We start from the raw sequence: 24,870 nt of genomic DNA, 5'->3' as shown, positions 1-24,870 counted from the left end.
TTAAAGAATTTCGCTGGGATAATGACGTCATTTCGTATAAAAGTGACGTCATTTCACAGTAAAACAGTGAAGATTATCGATAATTTTCATTATTACCTGATGTCTTATATAAATGATATAGAGGATATTTGTTGGATTCGGTGGAATATCGATTTTATTTCACGAGTGATCATAGAAAACAATATTTTCACGAGTGGCGCAGCCACGAGTGAAAAATATATATTTTCTATGATCACGAGTGACATAAAATCGATATTACATCGAATCAAACAAATTTTCTTTTTACTTTATGCTTTTTTCACCTTTTATTTACATTAAAAATGAGTTTAAGTGGATAATTTCGCTGGATTTATGACGTCATTTCGTCGAACAAATGACGTCATTTTGCAGTAAAATAGTGACAAATATCGATATTTTTCACTGTTATTTTTCACTGTTTAAAACAGTGGAAAACCATTTTTATTTCACTGCTCTTTCTCTATAAAACACCGGAAAGCATAAAATAAAATTAATTATTGTTTGCTATTTCCTCGTCGAAAAAGAAATTTGCAATGTTTTAAACTGTTACCGGTAAATATCGAACTGTTGACCGGTCAACAGTTTGAACTGTTACCAGCTGGAATAATGACGTCATTTCGTCGAAAAAATGACGTCATTTTACAGTTAAACAGTATACACTTATTTCATGGATGCGCGGTGAACAGTCAAAACTGTTTCCCAAGGTATCAGGGATGACTTTCCAAATGTCAGCCCTGATACCGAGGGACAACAGTTTGACTGTTCACCAAGCATCCATGAAATAAGTGTTTTATTACCTGATCAAATATCCAACATAGAAATAACAACAAACTAAATTTTTATTTACACACAACACTAATCGATAAAATAAATAATTTTGGCTGTTTAACTGTAAAATGACGTCATTTTTTCGACGAAATGACGTCATTATTCCAGCGGGCAACAGTTCAAACTGTTGACCGGTCAACAGTTCGATATTCACCGGAACAGTTTAAAACATTGCAAATTTCTTTTTCTACGAGGAAATAGCAAAAAATAATTATCATTTATATAAGACATCAGGTAATAATATACACTTATTTCATGTATGCGCGGTGAACAGTCAAAACTGTTTCCCAAGGTATCAGGGATGACTTTGGTACTGTTGCCCGAGGCCGATAGGCGGAGGGCAACAGTTCCAAATGTCAGCCCTGATACCGAGAGACAACAGTTTTGACTGTTCACCAAGCATCCATGAAATAAGTGCTTTATTACCTGAACAAATTTCCAACATGGAAATAACAGCAAACTAAATTTTTATTTACACACAACAGTAATCGATAAAATAATTTTTTTTGACTGTTTAACTTTAAAATGACGTCATTTTTTTGACGAAATGACGTCATTATTCCAGCGGGCAACAGTTCAAACTGTTGACCGGTCAACAGTTCGATATTCACCGGTACCAGTTTAAAACATTGCAAATTTCTTTTTCGACGAAGAAATAGCAAAAAATAATTAATTATCATTTATATAAGACATCAGGTAATAATCAAAATTGCTTATTTTATCGATTACTGTTGTGTGTAAATAAAAAATTAGTTTGCTGTTATTTCTATGTTGGAAATTTGATCAGGTAATAAAACACTTATTTCATGGATGTTTGGTGAACAGTCTAAACTGATGTCCCTCGGTATCAGGGCCGACATTTGGAACTGTTGTCCTCGGCCTATCGGCCTCGGGCAACAGTACCCAAGTCAACCCTGATACCTTGGGAAACAGTTTTGACTGTTCACCGCGCATCCATGAAATAAGTGTATACTGTTGATTTTCACTGTTTGAAACAGTGAAATTATCAGTTTTAATTCACTGATATTTCTCTATAAACCACCGGAAAGCATAAAATAAAATCTACTATTGATTTTAATTGTTATTTATAATCTACTATATTATGATGTTAAAAAGGAACAATATTAAACAAACATGGATTTGTATTTTGATGCCTACTTCTTAAATTTATGTGGGATGAAATGTGTTTTTTATGGTTTGGTAAACAAATTCCAAAGATCTTTGAGTACGATCTTATCTTCAATAAAGAAGTATTTCGTTACTTTATTATTAACCGCTGTGTAATGGTGTATGTTGTTAAATATGCTATTAAACTATCAGATAATTCACATGCGTTTTTTCGTTCATTAATTCTATGCAACGTTAACCCTCAAGTGGGGATACGTTCTACGTAGGTACTACCGTAGACTTTTGCACAAGCATGGGCACCTTTTATTGTTTTTAACGTATTTTAATAATGTGAATTTCTACAGAGAATTTAAAATGTGTGCAAAAGGAAGTAGCATAGGAAAACGGGGCTTAACAACTTATTTCCGTATTGACCTAATTAAATGCAGCGCATCCGTTTTTCGTGTTTTTCTAACTTTAAAAGTCTATTTCTATTTTCCTAAAACAATAAATATTTTATTACCGCTGTTTTAACTTATGAATTTTAAAGAGAAAAATGGAAACCAATTTGAGATTTTTGTCATGCCTTTTCAAGACGTGACCCCGGAACCCGGAAATACTTTTATACCCCATATTGCACTCTGGACAAATATAAATTACCATTTGCTTATGATTTGAATTATCAAGAGCATCTTCGCCTGCTGTATATTGTCTTAAAACATCATCCAGGTGAAAAGCATCATCCCATGAAAAAAATCGTGTTTGTTATATTTTACCATGTTAATTTGTTGGAAATGAAACAAGATATTATATTCTTATATTAAAACTAAAACGTTTGTAGGAATGTTATGTAGGTTAAACCAGGGGGTCTGTCCCGGGGTCACGGGGACTTATTTTGGGAAAGCATGTTATAAAAAGATGCGAAATCTGTCAACCTCATATGCAAGTGTAATCATCTGACCACTGTTGAACTACTACACTAGCCTGCTGACCTCTCGAGATTCGCCTTTAGCCCTTTGCATGCTGGGAAATTTGTCGTCTGCTAAAATGTCTTCTGCTGGATTTCTAAAATTAGCATTTTCTTTGATTTTTTTCAAACAACACTATCAGAATAGCAAACAGTTTGGATCCTGATGAGACGCCACGTTCTGTGGCGTCTCATCTGGATCCAAACTGTTTGCAAAGGCCTTCAAAAATTGGTTCCAGCACTGAAAGAGTTAGTAGACGTTCAACTGGCGCCGGTTTGAATTTTAACTACCGGGAATGCTCCTTCAATATGTCTGAAAAGTGAGTTAAATAACCAGAATTTGTACCTACCCGTTTCGTTTTTTTACAATCTATGCTTCTTCTTTGTTTAATCGCAGATCTTAAATAAACATGTTTATTAATCGATCAATGAATCTCTACGAAAATATTCACCAATAAACATGTTTTAATGACAGATCTTTGCTCTTTGCTACTAATAACTACGACAATTAAACTTGTAATATAAGCTTTTTATTTTCAGCGTAAATACAATATTTCCCGCATAAATGATTGCAAAATTGTGCGCTTATCACACATAAACTGTTGAATTTATACATTTTTTGAAGATATTTGCTTTGAACCGGTGAATTAATGGCATTAAAATTAATTTAAGAATGTGATTACCGCAAAGATTAGCTTTATTACATCGGTCATTTATTTATAAAAAGCAGTATTCTGTACCAACAAAGACATTATACACCAGCAAGTTACGTTCATTTGATTTGATAACCGTTAATATTTTGCGAATCAATCGACGCTTTTACTGACGAGCCCGATACACACGAAATATTCGTTGTACATAGCCTTTAGTCACGTGACTGAAGTCTCGTCTCCGCCGGGCGAAAATCCGCGATAACCCGATAACGCTTATCTTTGTATATTGATATTGATAGGTCTTTGTATATTGATAGGTCTTTGGTGAGTGTAGGACATTAGCCCTCTGGGACATTAGCCCCTAGGACATTAGCCTCTAGGACATTGCCCCTTAGGACATTAGCCCCCTAGGACATTTGCCCCTTAGGACATTTGCCCATGAGGACGTTAGCCCCTACCTATTTTTAAATTCATTTTAAGGTATTTAATTACATCTTTTTAAAATTAAATGCAATATTAAAAGGTAGAAAATTATATAAATATCAAGATGACATTATAAGATTTTTAGTAACAAACAAATCACTTAGTATATGTTTATATAACCATGTTTCACTTTAAAATTGTGTTTATTTTAAAAGTGATTAAACTTACGAAAAAATTATTTAAGTTTTTAACAACTGGATAAACAACAAGAGTATTGCATCTTCTGTACTATATGATTAGCCTCAGGTGTTTTAAAACGTTCATAACTTTTTTTTAAAGCAATCAGAATCTATTTTAATTAGTTCCTAGCGTGCACTTTTTTGAAGGGGCTAATGTCCTAGGGGCGTATGACCTAGGGGCTAATGTCCTAGGGGCGTATGTCCCATAGGGCTAATGTCCGTACCCCGTCTTTGGTATATCATTTGACGCTATGATCTAGAAGTTTTTAAAAGTACACGCCACGCGATTTTTAGCGACGCCATTTATGCCATTATGATACAGCCATTGAAAATGACGTTTAATACACATTAAACAGTAGTCACGGGAATTTTAAATAGCAAGTTGTAGAACAGAAAGCAAAATCAATACTCTTAACACACGTGCACTAAATACGACGCAGACTTCACGGTTTTCAGCAAGAAGATTCCAGCGTAGAAGGTCAACTGCTAATCGAACGTTCGCAGGCGTCGATTAACGTCAGCTGCTGCACGTGGTGCAAGTGCGGGCAGTGTGACGTCACGGAAAAAAATCGACGTATGTGTTGTCGTCATATAGACAAACTAGAGGATCAACTGGAAAGCGAACGCTGCATCACAGCGACCAAAGACTTCCAGGATGTGGTGCTTAATTCGCAGGTCTTGCTTACGGTTTATATTCACGTCATGCTAGCGCGTCGTCATCGTGGAACGGCGCCGAGGACGTTAACGCCATAGTAAGTACTCTGACGTAGGGAATTTCAGAAAGAAACTTCTCGAATATGAAAGATTGATTACAAAAAAATAAAAAAAAATATGACGTTTTCATAATGAGCATTATAATTGTGAAAAGAGTATGACATTTTACGAGCAGTTTCTTTCTAGTCCATGTTTGTACATGAATGTTTATTGATGTAATGCACCCATTAGGCTCAATACAAATACTTTGTTTGTTTAATACAGGAAAAAGCCGCAGAAAGTAATTGTTTTCAGTTTATCTACTTATTCGTTTGTGCGTTTATGTTATAAGTAAAGCGTTTCACCCAATATATCTTTGAACTAATCAATAACAAAACTGTTATTAATGGTTATAGCTGTAAATGTGAAATGTTGAGAATTAACAGAAACGTACTGTTTTAAGAAACAATAATATTAATTGTAAATCTCATTATATTTGAACGTTATGGTTATAGCTTTTAGTTATCGTTCACATGACAAGTTTCTGATTTACTCAGTAGTTCGCCATAAAATAATAATTGGATGTAAAAATAGTATGTATAAATCAGTATCTATCTTAAAACACGTTACAATTTAGAAAATGTTCCTACTGTTATCCTGTTTAGTTGTTTGTTTTTTTATTGTTGATTTTTCGAATCATTCGGCGTCATACATGACGTAACGGACAATGTATATTGACGTTGTCTAAAGAACCCATGGCTGGAATGGGTGTCTTACGTTTTGTTTCAGTAAGCAACGGCTGATGGCGACACGGCAGTTCCTCTGCTGGCTGCACAGCGGTGAGGTTCTAGAGAGGCAGACGAAGTGGCCTATTCCCGCCTGCGTAATTCGGGCAATCAAGCTATGGTTTCCGGAAGTTGGGGCGGAAATGACGTCAGGCGACGATGCGTACTCCTTGACTTTAGAAGATATACTTCCCCTTGAAAATCACTCGAGCGTTTAATGATTGGAACGTCATCGTGACGTCATCTGGATGACATACCAACATGGATTCCTTACAAACATGGATAATGCCAATATGTTTCTACACATAACAAGTGATGTCATTGAAGCGTGATCGCTTGCGACGTAATTTATTACGTCATCACGTTATCATTCAAATGGTGCAACATTGAGTCTTCTGTCATACAGCATTTACCAAAATTCAAACATTTACATGTGTTTGTATCACTACAGCATAGATATGTATCCTTATTTTTCCCTTTCGATAACAAAACTTGTTAAACACATTCCAAAATGCAAACAATTCTACACATGTATTTTTTTATTAACGCAATATGGATATGTAGCTACATGTTTCCTTGCTGATGTATTATTAAAATATTTTCAATTTACTTATAAGGGATCAGAAACATTCTATTTGATTTTTAGTTTATAAACCGTTGACTGCCTTTAATCTTAATATCATAACCAAATATACAGTAAAGCATGTTTTGCAAACACTCCTTGAATAGGTTTTGTAAACTTTATTGTACCGCAAAAAAAGTACAGAGATAAGAAAGTATAAAACTTACAAGGCCATGCATATCTAAATTGTACAACAGCATCCCTTTACATTTTTAGTTTGATGTATTACTCTCATGCTATATTCAATCATTATATATTATACTATTTCGGTCAACATACTTCTTGTGATAAATTAACCCATTTAAGCCTAGTGGACTCTCCCATCCTTCTAAATTAGATCAATTTATTTTCAAAATAAGGGATGTGTAGTATATTTATTTCTATATTTTGAAAATTTTTACAGAAATTCCTGTAAGCAAATAGCGCAGACCCTCATGCGGCGTTTCATCTGGGTCTACGCTGTTTGCCAAGGCCTTTTTTTCTAGACGCTTGGCATAAATGGGTTAATCCAAAGACGTGTTCAGTATTATCGTTAGATTTAGAGCTCTATTTGAAGTAGATCGATAAATTGTATTGTTATCTGCATCGATTTGTTTTGCTTATTTGTTGAGCAAAAATACAGGGTAATAGATTAGATGTTAATAACACTTTAAATAATTTACTAACCATTTACATTTTTGTTAGCACATATCGCATGGTTGTGTACAGAGGCATTTAACCTATGTTCTCCATGTACTTCACGTACGGTTAACCCTTTGCATGCTGGGATATTGATCGTCTGCTAAATGTCGTCTGCTGAATTTATAAAATTAGCATTTTCTTCGATTTTTTTCAAAGAATACTATCAGAATAGCAAACAGTTTGGAACCTGATGAGACGCCACGTTTTGTGGCGTCTCATCTGGATCCAAACTGTTTACAAAGGCCTTCGTAATTCGGTTCCAGCACTGAAAGAATTAAATTGACGTTTGAACGCCCATGCCAAGTCATAAATCCAAAACTGTTTCATGTAAAAAGAGTGTGTCGATGAAACCAAATTGATTCATAGAAAATGCATCATGTTTTCACCATACTTGTTTACGCATTTTTTTATTATTTAAATCATCCGGTACACCTGTGTATGATGCTTGTGAGTTTCGAAATTGTATTCCTTCTAAACATATTTTCAATTGTATTAATCCATTTATGCCTAGCGTCTAGAAAAAGGCCTTGGCAAACAGCGTAGACCCAGATGAGACGCCGCATGATGCGGCGTCTCATCGGGGTCTGCGCTGTTTGCTTAAAAGAATTTCTGTAAGAAATATTCTAAATTTAGAAATAAATATACTAGACATCCCTAATTTTGGAAATAAATTGATCCAATTTAGAAGGATGGGAGAGTCCACTAGGCATAAATGGGTTAATAATAACAATAAATTTAAACAGCATAAAACATATCAGATACGGTAATACATAATTATAAAGGCCTCATTATATTGTATAATATAAGATATTTACACATAAAAAACAACAATTTGTCATTATAAGTCATATACATAATGAAAGTACATATTATTTATCGAATGTGTTATTGCTTAAGAGATTATTTACACACGCATTGTATTATGTTAATTGTTTTATTTTTATGCCACGTCATATCAGTTTAACATCATATCATACATTATCTGACTACAAATATTTATATTTATTTACTTATTGTATTGACTCTGTTTATGTGTATATTTACCATAACCCGTTTAGGTAAAGTATTATGATATTAACTAGAAATATTCTTAAATCATTTATTAATCGCAGATGAAACTTCATAAGAATTATCAAATGAAATATTAATTTAACCATTTACCTAACAGGAGGGAATCCCGTATTTTTGTATATATGCTATTATAGAAATCTATTATAGCATATATACAAAAAAATACGGGATTCCCTCCTGTGATTTACCTATCTTTTATCTAAAGCAAGTTCCTACTTGCTCATACCATAATGCTCGAGTTACGACCTTGGAAAGGTCAAGTATTTTAGGTTAAAGTGCACGTAAGCGTCGCTATAGAAATAATCCAAAAATCAATTATGCCTATGACATTAATTATGAACAATGGGATAATAATTGGTATTAAATACCATAAGAATTCGCATTACCAGTTTTCCAAACGGATCACTTTCAGAAACTGTGTGTTTGGTTTAAAATATCTTCTATCCAAGTATGAATTGATGATTGAGTTTCGTTTTGTTTTATTTTTGAAACGCATGTTTTAGGTCAATGTAAAACTGACATTTGTTATATTTAAAACTAGTATAAGCATATCGTATTTATTTTTGTTGAACATCTTTCCACATATTTTGTAAGATCATTATTTATTTTCATATATATTTATACATAATAAATACATCTTATACAGTAATGACCATTTTTCTCTCAAATAATTTACTGGTTAAATACTCTTGTACTTCTTGTATTTATCTTCTCAAATTATTGTGAACTTTTATGATATATACATGTAAGTATAAAACATTATATTAAGTAATGATATTGTCATTTTGTCCTCATATTCGCGTTCATGTATTTATTGTTTAAGATTATCGTCTTATTTATAGACAATTAATTGGACTAATTAAGAAGTTAAATAAGATAAGAGAAACAACCAATTTATTGGCAACGCTCGTCTAATAAACTTGAAACGCTTGAACTGTTTAGTTTTCATAATTGAGGAACTGCTAGTAAGCCCGCATGTTCACCCATATCAATATGTTTTATACCATTGTCATTCTAGTCGTCCTGTGGTTTTTAAGGAAATATCAGAGTTTATAAGTGCTAATTCATTGTTAAGAATAGTAGAAAATATTCACAAAACACACAATTAAATTACATCTTTATTTTGACGTTATTATGGTATTATTTCCAAGAAATTCTCAAGTTTAACTCTTTGAAAAATTGAACAAACAGGTTAAAATAAAAATATTTTTATCACGCTTGAATTAAGATCAATAATCTACTTAAAACAACAAATATCCTCTGAACAAATGATTGTGTCTACACTAAATTCACGGGTATTTTTTCCTTTGTTTAGTTCACAGTGTGTATTTTTGCAATTATCAAAGCTATATACGGGTCATGCGCTATTTATTTCGTAGTTTCTAAGATAGAATGTTTTTCATATTTAATACGGCATTGTATTTCATACATAATCTATCTTTATTATGGTTTGTGGCAGTTGAATGTGCATTTATATAATTCATAATTAAATTTTGTTTAAACAACTTTCCTGTAAAGACTGGCTTTTAAAAGCAACGGTGCGTGTTATTTGTTTTATTTAACTTATTTCACTTTCACATTGGAATCAACAAGTTTAGATATATAGTGTTAATTTAGCTCGTCAAAACAAATGTTGCACTTTGCATATGTGGGTGATAAAAACACTTACTTTCGATGATAATTTCTATATCTATTTTACTCGATTAAAGAAAGACAAATTATATATAATATTATTCATTTGTATGTTTACCATGGTCATCTACTATGTTTGTTCAATGTATACAACTATTAATTAATTGTTTCAAATGTTAAAAAATACATGTACCTATTTTGCTTATACTCTACCCTTACCACTTTTTCTTTCAAAGTGTTATACAATTTTAATATTTTGGCGAGCGGAATCTCTAACATGAAGACAAAAATTAACATGAATTTGTAAATCCGCTTGTAGTTTAGTAGGAGCGGCTTACTATCATTGACATATTTGCTTTAATTCAAAACAAACCAGATACATAACTTTTTTTTATACGAATGTTAACGCAATGCAATAATTTTTTTATAGTTGTCTGTATTCAGTCAGTCAATCTTCTGTACTTATTTATAAATATAGACTTAGACAATGTTTACATGTCCGTTTATTTTGCAATGAACGCATTCATTGATATAATACTTGCATCGTCTATCAAAATAAAGGCATATGTCGATCTATGTTGTTTGTCATATCCAACGGGAACGTTAATGATGTTGATAAATATTGTTTTGGTTAGCAGTCTTGTAATTACCATCCGATAACAACAAGGTGTTTAGAATATAGTAGTAATATTACATGTTTACAAATAAGCATGTTTCTTATTCTAATAACCAACTGTTTCACGCGAGTGATTTGACGGCCACTGTTTCATTAAAATATAAAACTTTAATTAACTTTTCCATTGTCAATTAATCCAACGAATTTGGTATCGTTTTGTACACATACTCAGTGAACGTTTTAATAAGATTTTACAGTGGACCATTTTTTTAGCCTTTGATATAATTTTTATGTTTTAGCGCTATTCCGTGACGTCATCTTGCTCAGGCGATACCATAGCAGTTCATTTGAGTGACGTCGGTCAAAGACAGTTATTTACAAAAACTGGATATTACAAGGTAAACATTCTTTTTGAGTGGATATCAAGTAAAATTAATCTAATGTAAAACTCCAATAATAAATGATACCGAAAATCATGGAAAAAAATCATGCGAATGCATTCAGGCCATAAATAATAATTATGAGTGTTTTCAACTGTACTTAAAGAAAGCGATGCCATATCAAGTCACTCGTTTTCCCCAAACAGTTCATGCTGTTGCTACGCGTTGTCTCGTTTTGTATTGTTATCATTGCACAATGGCGAAGTGACATTAAGTCAATCAAAATAAGGTCTGGTTTTGCTAATCTTTCTGACACGTATTCTTGCAAGCATCGACAATGTAATACAAAAGAAAACTAACAACGATATGGCTTTGTGTTCCCGCGCATATCATCAATGAGGTCGTATTTCCTATTTCCAGAGGTTGTCAGTTGTAGAGGCACTTCATATGAGACGCGTTCTGTGAAAACTGGGCATAATGCATGTGCGTAAAGTGTCGTCCGATATTAGCCTGTGCAGTCCGCAGAGGCTAATCAGGGACGACACTTTCCGCCTAAATAGGAATTTTTGCTAAGAACAGACTTCATTTTAACGAAGAAGCGGAAAGTGACGTCCCTGAAAAGCCTGCGCGGACTGCACATGTGCGGACTGCACAGGCTAATCTGGGACGACACTCTACGCACATGTATTATGCCCAGTTTTCTCAGAGCACGACTCATATTATGACAAGATTTCTCTCCTCTTGGTGCAGCTTAAGTTGAAGTTTGAAATCTTTGTTTTATAAACACTTTATCATATTTTGCTACAGGGTGCTATCGTAGCAATAAAGCAAATACATAAGACCGGCATCGACGTCAAGAAACCGCTCCTGCTAGAGATTAAACGGGTAAGTTCGTATATTTAGGATCTGGCGCGAGTTGTCATATCATACCATATTTTATTAATCGAGTTCAGGAATTTTGTTAGTTAGCGAGCCTTTGGCGAGCTTACTAACGAATTTCCTGAACGAGGTCAATAAAATATGGTATGAAAGGACAACGAGTGTCAGATCTTTTTATCACATGCTTTTAAATGAGCAAATTAAATAAATATTCACGCAAAAATAATGATAAATCCTGAATGTTGTTTACATTTCGTGACGTCATTTGACGTTGCAACGTCATTTCAGCAAAATAACAAAATGCGATTAGTCAATCGACCGAAAATAAGCCAATGAAAACGCTTAAAAATTATGTTACACATGTGTAAGATAAAAATATACGTAATAGTTATATTACATGGGAAACAGGGTATGACATGTGATAAAATAGTGTCGCATGTTTTGACGTCATCAATTAATTATATAAATTATGTCTTGCCTGCGAGGATGCTCCTTGCGATGACCACGTCACTTATTCTAGTCCTCACTTGACTCAACATGAGATCAGTGCGCATTACATATCCGAGTGCTTACTCAACGTGGCGAACGCGGTCCTAATTATTTTGTTGTATTTAGTGCTTTAAAGTGTTTCAAACATGCAAATAAATATTGTCTTATCGAAGAGCTGAGTGTATTTGTTCTTGAACAGATCAATGAGATAATTTTTACGATGGGATAGTGTTCTAATGTTAGTTAAGCAAAACCTTATGAATTGTTGCGTTTTCGTTCGCTTTGACACACCACGAACCTTATAAGCAATCATATCGTGCTGTTTTGATTGGCTTTTTTTACTAGTAACAATTGTTCCCTTTGGAACAACTTGGCATGTTATTTCTCATTTCTAATTTTCATAGATCAACTACACTCTAACATACTGAATGTTTGATGTTTCGGCTCTGTAGATCAAGGACCTGGCCAGTGATCACATTGTGCGGTTCATCGGAGCGTGTCTGGACGATCCGCACATGTGCATCCTCACCGAGTACTGTCAGAAAGGCTCACTACAGGTACAGACTAAGTTAACATGAGTCGCGTTCTGAGAAAACAGGGTATAATGTATGTGCGTAAAGTGTCGTCCCAGATAAGCCTGTGCAGTCCGCACAGGCTAATCAGGAACGACACTTTCCGCTTTAATGGTATTTTTCGTAAAAAGGATGTCCCTTTTTACCGAAAATCTAGTTTAAGCGGAAAGTGTCGTCCCAGATTAGCCTGTGCGGACTTCACAGGCTAATTTGGGACGACACTTTCCGCACATGCATTATGCCCAGTTTTCTTAGAACAAGACACACATGTAACTAGTTATTATTTTAATATAAACAAAGTGAAACCTACGGTGAACTAACGGGATGGAAATCGTATTTTAAGTATTGCACGTAGCCATTGTGATTGGTAGTCCCATTATATGATATACTCTTTAAAGGTCAGAAGAAAATATACATGTCACAGCATCTGAAAATCTAGAAATATATAACAAAAAAATTGGTCATGGATGTCATCAATGTAATCTGAACTTAACGCGTTTTCGTATCCAAAAGTCAAGCATATACAGTAGTCATTTTTTCCCTGTCAAAAATGTTATTTGCAACTAAGCCGGCATTTTGAGTGAGCCGTATACAACTTGCCCGTTTCTGTAAGGCAAACGCCACTTAGCATTAATAAATTGATAAATGTATGGGAAAATCTAGAGCAATAGTTGCTCATTGTTTTATTGTAAGTTGATTTCTCCCGGGTTTCAATATCTTTTAGGTAATTACGTACATTTTTACCATTGGAATGTTTCTACAATGAACTGAAATTGGAAGCGTATAATATGGGCAAAAAAGTTTAACCATTCAGATAGAATTTTTTTTTATGAATATTTAAACAAGCCATGTCATCCAGTTTGGACGACAATCGGAAATCGAGTTTAAGCTTACGATAAATTATAAATTGAGACAGTTTTTCCAGTATATTACGCTGAAACTACTAAGTTAGCGATCCTTGGAGTTGTATCACAGCGATCGACTAACTAAGCTTGAAAAATTATACAACACAAATGCATGTTTGTTTAATTTTATTTTAGGATGTACTGGAGAATGAACAGATCAAACTCGACTGGATGTTCCGATACTCTCTCATGCAGGACATCGTAAGGGTATGTACATGATTATCCATATAAATACATGTATTACTTATGTTACTATAAGACATTAACGGTAACAATGTGGCATACTTATGTTGACTTTGACCTTGTTATAACAAGTGCCCCAAGAACGGAGACGGCGCAGTCATTTAGAATGTATCAGCACAATGTAAGATAACACATGTATATATGTTTGATTGGGAAACGTGTTCATTGAAGAAACAATTATATGTAAACATTAAAATTTCAACAATTGATTATCTTATAGCCCTATCTATTCCCATACATGGATCTAAATAAATATTGGCCCTTATTTACAAAGGCCCATACAACATCTGCAACACAAAGGTTAAAAACAAGGCGGTGTTCTTTCTGCCCATGAGGGTACACCTGACAAGTGTAATAATCTCTAATTGATAAAACTGTAACTCAGCATTTGTTAAATTAAGTCAGATACGCATGTCTATGTGTGGGTTTACATGTGTTGTCTGTGAGTTCGTAAATTAGGTTGTAATTAGGTTAGAAGGTTGATATTTCCAGTCGAAAGGCATTGAAACATAAGCGAAATTAACTTGCTTTGCGATGACGTGCATTGTACATATGTCCTTAAAATTATTGCTAGACGATGCCGTACCTATGTACAGACATCTTGCTAGGCCATTTAGTATTGATATAATTATATCGTTGCCAGGCGATGACGTACCTATGTAGCACGGAGATCCGCAGCCACGGGGCGCTGAAGTCCACGAACTGTGTGGTCGACTCGAGGTTCGTGTTGAAGATAACGGACTTTGGGCTGCATGATCTACGGGGACAGGACCAGGAACTCCAGGAAGGCTCATACCAGTATTACAGAAGTAAGTGAAACACATGTAATTGAGCCCTGCTATGTGAAAAGGGGATTTAAAGTGATATTATGGGCATTTTTCACTGTTGAATTGAGCTGGAAAGAATTAAAAGGTCAAAAGAATTAGTTCAAATGTGGTAACTGACCAATTATCTGCAACTCATTTTGCTACCAGTTGTTTATAAAAATATATATTAGTTTCGATATTTTACTTGACTCACCCAGTCCTCTAAGCCGAAATGATCCGTAAAGCAAAATTGCGTCTTTGTGTCGTATGAACGAATCTGCATGAAAACTACATTTAGACACACGTCGTACATCGAACCATTTCTGTCGTCGGTTGTCAAAACGAAAGTACGGTTGATATTCAAAGGGATTATTTTTCTCTTTCCGGTATATTGTTTTAGTATATTGATGTTGCATTAACAAATATAAGTGTATATGAAGTGAAAACACCAAAAATAAACAACGGTTGCGATAGACACATATAAACTATTAGATGCCCAGAATATCACTTCAATGCATGTGCGTAAAGTGTCGTCCCAGATAAGCCTATGTAGTCCGCGCAGGCTAATCAGGGACGACACTTTCCGCTTTTAAGATATTTTTCGTTTCAAGAAAGTCTCTTCATAGCAAAAATTCAGTTTAGGCGGAAAGTGTCGTCCCTGGTTAGCCTGTGCGGGCTGCACGGGCTAATCTGGGACGACACTTTATGCTTTAAATCCCTTTTCTCCGAGCACGGCTCGTATAAATTTGATGAGAGCACGCATATAAAAAAGCAAGAAATCCAGTCAAATCGGTTTGATAAGGTCGTCATGAGTTCGTGCCAATGTAACAGAATTAAGTGAAGAAGCAAAATGACGTGTCTGGGTGGCAGTACCGTTCAGATTCCTTTTATGTAAGCATGTACCCATGTTACAGTAACAAAAGAATTAATGCGATGACCTCTTTGATGGGAGCACTTACCAATATTAAATCAGTAAGTTAACCAGTCAGGTGTCTTTTATTGGAGCTCAAACTCGTATTACAGAAGTGAAACTAGTTAAATAACGTTTGATGGGATTACGACTGCATGCGGAGATAGAAATGAGTTGTCCGCTTGTCGGAGCGAATTGATTTAAATATAAGTTGTTAAATATTGGTGGCTATGTATTGATCAGATAATAAATCAGCGGCTTCATAAGATATAATTTACGAAAAAAACTCTTAAATGTAAATGGAATTTGTAAAAAGGCATGTTGTTTCAGGCCTTCAATGGACTGCGCCAGAGCTGCTACGCATGAACACTCGTCCTCCAAGCGGCACCCAGAAGGGGGATGTCTATAGCTTCGCCATCATCTGTCAAGAAATCGTCTATAGAAGCGGCGTCTTCTATCTTGCAAACTTGGACCTTGAATTGCAAGGTTAGTAAAAAATATGAACTTAAATTTTAAGTTTGATACTGATGTCATTGTAAACGTTTAACTTTAATAACACGTTTGTTACTAACGTAATGGTTAACGTAGATCTTAAATATCAAGGTAAGCGTGTTATTGGATCTTTCTTTACAATATACGTTTTAACTTGCACATTGTTATCTTGTTACAATACATACAACGAAATATTTTGCATGCATAAAATGAAACAAAAACACATTTACCTTAAATCACTTGTTTTAACTATGTGTCCCATTGAGATTGTTTACCTTTTGGTCTTCAAACGTACTATTTTGTTAACAAATTCAAACAAATACCTCCCATGCAGTGTCCAACTAGTTTCTCTTATATGGGATCGCATATACACGACTCTGTAGAATTGCGTGACACACGCAGACAAACGAAATTGATTTTTGCCGCAGATGGGCATATTGCATTGTAACCGGTATTTCTCAGACTTGATTTTCATTTCTTGGTTGAACAAGATTAGAATTGGCCATGGATACTTGTCTTAAATAAATATAAAAAGCAGTAGTAATTTTCTGATAATATTTCAGTAGTTTAATTTTTTTTTCTAAATTTTTATTTGATAAATGAATATCACTAAAATATGCGATAACGTGTACGGATATCTGGCGGATTACCAAGTTGAACAAGAGATCAAAGACGAAAGGTTGGTTTATTTATGTAGCTAACACAATTATTTTTTATTAAATATCAACTTATAGAACAAAAAAGGAAACATATCTTACTTGCAGTATTTCATGTAATAGCAAATCCTTTTTTCTTTCTCTCAACCTGCGAAACTTCCGTCTTGTTTCTACCGAGATCGTAGAGCGCGTTCAGGTTCAGGCAAAACAAAAGCAAACATTCCGCCCACCCTTTGATTGTTTCAAACAAACCTCCAAATACAAGCCCTTAATTTTGAAAGATCGGCCAATCCATTTTATTTCCCGCCATTTAATTTGCGTCGCTTTTTTCATGTCTATAAAAATTGTAGATCGCGTGAAGGTCAAGTCTGAGCCGCCGTTCCGAAACATACTTCAAAGGATAAACCAATCCCCAAACACGTCATATGCAAAACATGGAAATAAGAGATATGACATTTGTCTTCCTTTAAATCGCGCCGATTCCCTAATTGTTCTCTCTCTTATTCCTCATCACTTTTTCTCGTTTCTAAAGAGATCATAGATCGCGTGAAGGCTTGGTCTAAGCCCCCGTTCCGCCCCACCCTGGAGGAGTTTGACTGCCCGTGTGACGAGCTGGCGCATGTCATCCGCCGCTGCTGGTCCGAGGACCCTATGGAGAGACCGGACTTTGCCATCCTGAAGAGCATCGTCAGAAAACTGAATAAGTGAGCGCTGTTTCAAATATGAGTCGCGTTCTGAGAAAACTGGGCTTAATGTATGTGCGTAAAGTGTCGTCCCAGATTAGCCTGTGCAGTCCGCACAGGCTAATCAGGGACGACGCTTTCCGCCTTAACTTGATTTTCGGTGAGGAGGAAATTCCTTGAAACTTAAAATAACCTAATAGCGGAAAGTGTCGTCCCTGATTAGCCTGTGCGGACTGCACAGGCTAATCTAGGACGACACTTTACGCACATACATTAAGCCCAGTTTTCTCAGAGCGCTGTTTCACATATATATGAGCAACGCTCTGGTTAATGCATGTGCGAAAAGAGGTGTCCCAGATAAGCCTGTGCAGTTTTATAAGCCTAGTTTGATTATGATAAACCTATGTGGACTGCACAGGCTAATCTGAACGACACTTTACGCACTTGCAATAATCCTCGTTTCCCCATAGCAAGGCTCATATACTGGGTTTTCATAAATCAGTGCCACGTGACCTTTGTTGGTTCGAGAACCCAGGGAGAGGAGCATGACGTTGACGTAAAAAGCCTGATAAAGCCTGATTGCCCATCCTCGTTTATTTATATCTATTCGCGAACTATAAGTGAATCTATAAGTGAAAATAAGCTGCATGGGAAGTACAGAAACATAATTTTAACATATGATCGTTTTTATGGTACGAACATCGTGTACAGACGCTACGTCCGTTTTCTAAGAAATACAGGTCACAACTCCACATTTTAGATGCATTGTCTGGGAATACACTGCATATTACATTCAGTTGCGTTTTATGCACATTTTTGTTTTGTTATTTGTGTAGTACAATCGGGGGCATATGTGAAAAACGGGCGCATTTTAACCTGTTTATGATAATTACGAATCATAAAAAAAAATGTATAAATATGTTGAGATACTTTAGGATACTTTACAATTAAATATATTGTACATTCCATGAACACCATTTTTATAAAAAAGCATATACAACTTTTTAAACTCTGAAAGTTGATATATTTATTTTATTTTCAATAGCCTTGCAACTCAAGGTCCAAGGGGACGAGGGGAATATTGTGAACAATCTTCTATCGTTCATAGATTATCAATAGAACACTATCGAACTTGGTCATCGTTGGGAATGTTCTAAAATGGAATGTTTTACATGTATATGATATTCTATCACATATGTAGGACAAGTAAAGACGTTTGAAACTTGTACTTTCAGGGAGGGAGACAAGGGGAATATTTTGGACAATCTTCTATCCCGCATGGAGCAATACGCAAACAATCTGGAGTCGTTGGTGGAGGAAAGGACGGCGGACTTCCTTGAACAGAAAAAGAAGGCAGAGGATTTGCTGTACATGATGCTACCTAAGTGAGTAAAACAATTTATTATTAACCCATTTATGCCTAGTGGACTCTCCCATCTTTCTAAGTTGGATCAATTTATTTCCAAAATTAGGGATGTCTAGCATATTTATTTCTATATTTAGAACATTTCTTACAGAAATTCCTTTAAGCAAACAGCGTAGACCCAGATGAGACGCCGCATCATGCGGCGTCTCATCTGGGTTTACGCTGTTTGCAATGTCCTTCTTTCAGGACGCTAGGCATTAATGGGTTAATATAAATTACAAAGCAGATTGGATTAGTCAAGCACCGACACCGATAGACATCGTACCCATACAACATTCGAATATGTACATCCAACGTGCAGGCTGAGAAGAAATGTTTCAAACGTCGTTACTTGGCGTCTTTTTGTCAATGTGAACAATTATAATTAAGTGTTGTTATACGTGTTATGATGTTTTGTATCATACATTACGTCATTTATTTCGAGGTCATACATTTTCAAGTGTGCAAATACAGTCAGAACAAAGAAATAAACCTATAAGATGTATTACATGTCTTCGTCTTAATAGTTCTTTTACTTGATATTTCGTGAAACTTGTTTCGAAAAATATTGACAAATGTGCCACTTTTTTATTTTCCATGACAGACAAGTGGCGGGTCAACTTATTCGAGGCGAGACTGTGATGCCGGAGACGTTCGAGTCGGTTACTATATACTTCAGTGATATCTGTGGATTTACAGCGCTTTCAGCAGAGAGTACACCCATGCAGGTATATACCATATACTTCAGTGATATCTGTGGATTTACAGCGCTTTTAGCAGAGATTACACCCATGCAGGTATATATTATGTACTTCAGTGATATCTGTGGATTTACAGCGCGTTCAGCACAAAGTACACCCATGCAGGTATATACCATATACTCCAGTGATATATGTGGAATTACAGCGCGTTCAGCACAAAGTACACCCATGCAGGTATATACTATATACATAAGTGATATATGTGGAATTACAGCGCGTTCAGCACAAAGTACACCCATGCAGGTATATACTATATACATCACTGATATATGTGGATTTACAGCGCTTTCAGCACAAAGTACACCCATGCAGGTATATACTATATACTCCAGTGATATATGTGGATTTACAGCGCTTTCAGCACAAAGTACACCCATGCAGGTATATACCATATACTCCAGTGATATATGTGGAATTACAGCGCGTTCAGCACAAAGTACACCCATGCAGGTATATACCATATACTCCAGTGATATATGTGGAATTACAGCGCGTTCAGCACAAAGTACACCCATGCAGGTATATACTATATACATAAGTGATATATGTGGAATTACAGCGCGTTCAGCACAAAGTACACCCATGCAGGTATATACTATATACATCACTGATATATGTGGATTTACAGCGCTTTCAGCACAAAGTACACCCATGCAGGTATATACTATATACTCCAGTGATATATGTGGATTTACAGCGCTTTCAGCACAAAGTACACCCATGCAGGTATATACCATATACTCCAGTGATATATGTGGAATTACAGCGCGTTTAGCAGAGATTACACCCATGCAGGTATATACCATATACTCCAGTGATATATGTGGATTTACAGCGCTTTCAGCACAAAGTACACCCATGCAGGTATATACCATATACTCCAGTGATATATGTGGATTTACAGCGCGTTTAGCAGAGATTACACCCATGCAGGTATATACCATATACTCCAGTGATATATGTGGATTTACAGCGCTTTCAGCACAAAGTACACCCATGCAGGTATATACCATATACTCCAGTGATATATGTGGAATTACAGCGCGTTCAGCACAAAGTACACCCATGCAGGTATATACTATATACATAAGTGATATATGTGGAATTACAGCGCGTTCAGCACAAAGTACACCCATGCAGGTATATACTATATACATCACTGATATATGTGGATTTACAGCGCTTTCAGCACAAAGTACACCCATGCAGGTATATACTATATACTCCAGTGATATATGTGGATTTACAGCGCTTTCAGCACAAAGTACACCCATGCAGGTATATACCATATACTCCAGTGATATATGTGGAATTACAGCGCGTTCAGCACAAAGTACACCCATGCAGGTATATACCATATACTCCAGTGATATATGTGGATTTACAGCGCTTTCAGCACAAAGTACACCCATGCAGGTATATACCATATACTCCAGTGATATATGTGGAATTACAGCGCGTTCAGCACAAAGTACACCCATGCAGGTATATACCATATACTCCAGTGATATATGTGGATTTACAGCGCTTTCAGCACAAAGTACACCCATGCAGGTATATACCATATACTCCAGTGATATATGTGGATTTACAGCGCTTTCAGCACAAAGTACACCCATGCAGGTATATACCATATACTCCAGTGATATATGTGGAATTACAGCGCGTTCAGCACAAAGTACACCCATGCAGGTATATACCATATACTCCAATGATATATGTGGATTTACAGCGCGTTCAGCACAAAGTACACCCATGCAGGTATATACTATATACATCACTGATATATGTGGATTTACAGCGCTTTCAGCACAAAGTACACCCATGCAGGTATATACTATATACATAAGTGATATATGTGGATTTACAGCGCTTTCAGCACAAAGTACACCCATGCAGGTATATACCATATACTCCAGTGATATATGTGGATTTACAGCGCTTTCAGCACAAAGTACACCCATGCAGGTATATACCATATACTCCAGTGATATATGTGGATTTACAGCGCTTTCAGCACAAAGTACACCCATGCAGGTATATACCATATACTCCAGTGATATATGTGGAATTACAGCGCGTTCAGCACAAAGTACACCCATGCAGGTATATACCATATACTCCAATGATATATGTGGATTTACAGCGCGTTCAGCACAAAGTACACCCATGCAGGTATATACTATATACATCACTGATATATGTGGATTTACAGCGCTTTCAGCACAAAGTACACCCATGCAGGTATATACTATATACATAAGTGATATATGTGGATTTACAGCGCTTTCAGCACAAAGTACACCCATGCAGGTATATACCATATACTCCAGTGATATATGTGGATTTACAGCGCTTTCAGCACAAAGTACACCCATGCAGGTATATACCATATACTCCAATGATATATGTGGATTTACAGCGCTTTCAGCACAAAGTACACCCATGCAGGTATATACCATATACTCCAGTGATATATGTGGATTTACAGCGCTTTCAGCACAAAGTACACCCATGCAGGTATATACCATATTCTTCGGTGATATATGTGGATTTACAGGGCTTTCAGCACAAAGTACACCCATGCAGGTATATACCATATACTCCAGTGATATATGTGGATTTACAGCGCTTTCAGCACAAAGTACACCCATGCAGGTATATACCATATACTCCAGTGATATATGTGGATTTACAGCGCTTTCAGCACAAAGTACACCCATGCAGGTATATACCTTATTCTTCGGTGATATATGTGGATTTACAGGGCTTTCAGCACAAAGTACACCCATGCAGGTATATACCATATACTCCAGTGATATATGTGGATTTACAGCGCTTTCAGCAGAGAGTACACTAATGCAGATATTTTGCAATGCATCGAGTGGGATGCAGTATTCTATATTATACAGCAACATTATTGGAGTGGAAATATCAATACCTATCATTCGTTACTGAGATCAGAACGATAGATTGATATAGATCGTAATATGTTCAAACGTGCAACGGCAACCTTAAAATCTCCCTGCAAGGGCAACCAAATAATATCGCAAATATGTAACTTACAAGTGTTAAACAAGTCAACAGCTTTAAATTGAAATACAGGCTCGATACAAACTCGAGACAAATCTTATTTTGCAACAACTTGATGGTTAAATACTGCAGAGACTGAGTTATACCAATCGTGTTGTAACTCTGACAATTTAAACATATTGGAAAAAAAAGGTATATTAAAACGTTGAGACTATAATTTAAAACTCATTAAAATAATTGGAGTAGATATGAATGTTTTTAAAGAGTTAATTATATCATAAATAGGCGAGGTTTTCATTGCGTAAGGTCATGCATGAACACAATGTATAAATAAAACTGCAAGGTACACTGAAATATTGATGCGCTTTGATATGAAATGGGACTTATTCCTTATGCGAACAGCATAACTCCATCGTAGCCTGCGCAATCTCGAAGTCTGATCACGAGCTACGCTGTCCTTCATAAAAACGAGCAAAGTTTCGAGTTATCATTAGCGTTTGCATGAGGCGGCTTAACTCTTTCAGTGCTGAAACCGAATTTTGAAGGCCTTTGCAAACAGTTTGGATCCAGATGAGACGCCACAACACGTGGCGTCTCATCAGGATCCAAACTGTTTGTTATTCTGATAGTATTCTTTAAAAAAAATCGAAGAAAATGCTAAGTTTAGAAATTTAGCAGACGACAAATTTCCCAGCATGCAAATGGTTAAATAATTCCTATTTAAATATTGACGTATTGATGTGTCTTCTGTTACAGGTGATAGACCTACTTAACGATCTGTACACAACTTTTGATTCAATTATTGAACACTTCGATGTTTACAAGGTGAGCTAATGGCAGGAACGTTGTTTGTTGCAAATTTTGATTTTTTATATATTCACTGCTGAATTTGAAATTCATGTCTGGTGACAATTATTTCATTTATAACGATTGTTTTTAACGATCTAAGGGTTAAATTGTTTGATGCATTTTCGTCGACGTTTGAACCAGGTACGGCATTAACTCTCATTTCAAAAGCGATCGTTTTGATGCATATTTTATTGAAAAAGAATCATTTTATGCTTTACAATAGTATGCATATTTTTTTTTAACTGTGTGACTCATTTAACCATTTATGCTTGCATGCATTGATTGTCAGAAATAATGAATTTAAATCAAGATACGTAAATTCATTGTAGAAATGTATTTGCCTACTCCCAATGCGATCTATATGATAACCTGCAACAAGAAAACTTTTCTGGACAGCTAGTCTTTATTTCTAATATAAAACAAATCTCTTCCTAACGTTGATTCTCTCAAAACGAAAAATGCTGTAATTTTTTTTCTGGTTCCCTATTTCAGGTTGAAACTATAGGTGACGCGTATATGGTCGTTTCCGGCCTACCAGTGCGAAACGGGAACCTGCACGCGCGGGAAATCGCCCGGATGTCCATCGCGTTGCTAAACGCTGTGTTGTCTTTCAGAATCCGACATAAGCCGAACGATCAACTCAAACTGAGAATTGGAATACATTCAGGTACCAAATTTGTGCACGTGTTGCCATGAATACATTCAGGTACCGCATGCGTACACATGTTACGTGAATAAAGTCCCTTGCTCCTTTTGTGCACATGTTATTGTAAAGGATCTTCTAGTATATATTTTCTCCATGTGCCACCGAACGCATTATTGATGCATTGATGCATTTCTCTGTTTTGGTTGCCTTTTTATTAAGCATGTACATTCAACTCAAAATATAAAGCTGATGTCCAGTCTGTTCATGTTTTATTATCTATCCGCAGGCAATATCAGTTAGAATTATAACTAAGATGTTCCTACTGTAGAAAGGAACACAATAACTGGTATTGTTTATCATATCGTCAAGACCATGATCGACTTTTTATGTGGGGGGGGGGCATATTGTTTTTGCTCTGTCTGTTGGTTGGTGTGTTTGTTTGCCCCAACTTTAATATTTTGCTATAACTTTGGCAATATTAAAGATAGCAACTTTATATTTGGCATGCATGTGTATCTCATGGAGCTGCACATTTTGAGTGGTGAAAGGTCAAGGTAAAGGTCATCCTTTAAGGTCAAAGGTCAAATATATAGCTTCAAAGCGGCGCAGAAGGGGACATAGTGCTTCTGACAAACACATATCTTGTTGTTCATGCCTTCTTATTATTTGTTACTTGGTGTATTCGCATCTTATTGTTTTTTCTTAAACATTGCATGGTGCACACGTTCCATCTTTCTTTTACGGCTGCAATATGCAAAATTCTAACATCGCCAACATATCAATCATTGTTGATATATGTATATGTGATTAAGTTAATATACATATA

General features: G+C 35.6%; 1 protein-coding gene across 6 annotated transcripts in view; it reads left to right on the top strand.

Moving 5' to 3' along the window:
• Positions 1–24,870, top strand: part of LOC127867686 (atrial natriuretic peptide receptor 1-like) — a 740,759-nt gene that overhangs the window by 524,961 nt on the left and 190,928 nt on the right. For all 6 annotated transcript variants that reach the window (XR_008043618.1, XM_052409008.1, XM_052409007.1 and 3 more), the window contains 11 exons: positions 10,635–10,733; positions 11,523–11,600; positions 12,536–12,640; positions 13,696–13,767; positions 14,447–14,612; positions 15,850–16,005; positions 17,200–17,371; positions 18,586–18,735; positions 19,360–19,483; positions 23,306–23,374; positions 23,891–24,065. Coding sequence is in view for 5 of the 6 variants with exons in the window: in XM_052409008.1 (XP_052264968.1) it covers positions 10,635–10,733; positions 11,523–11,600; positions 12,536–12,640; positions 13,696–13,767; positions 14,447–14,612; positions 15,850–16,005; positions 17,200–17,371; positions 18,586–18,735; positions 19,360–19,483; positions 23,306–23,374; positions 23,891–24,065 (1,366 nt within the window). In the remaining variant the exon portion in view is untranslated. The remainder of the gene's footprint in view (positions 1–10,634; positions 10,734–11,522; positions 11,601–12,535; positions 12,641–13,695; positions 13,768–14,446; positions 14,613–15,849; positions 16,006–17,199; positions 17,372–18,585; positions 18,736–19,359; positions 19,484–23,305; positions 23,375–23,890; positions 24,066–24,870) is intronic.

Source organism: Dreissena polymorpha, chromosome 2, assembly GCF_020536995.1.
Source record: "Dreissena polymorpha isolate Duluth1 chromosome 2, UMN_Dpol_1.0, whole genome shotgun sequence".
In the NCBI taxonomy this organism is placed as follows: domain Eukaryota; kingdom Metazoa; phylum Mollusca; class Bivalvia; order Myida; family Dreissenidae; genus Dreissena; species Dreissena polymorpha.
This window is presented reverse-complemented; position numbering and strand designations above follow the sequence as displayed.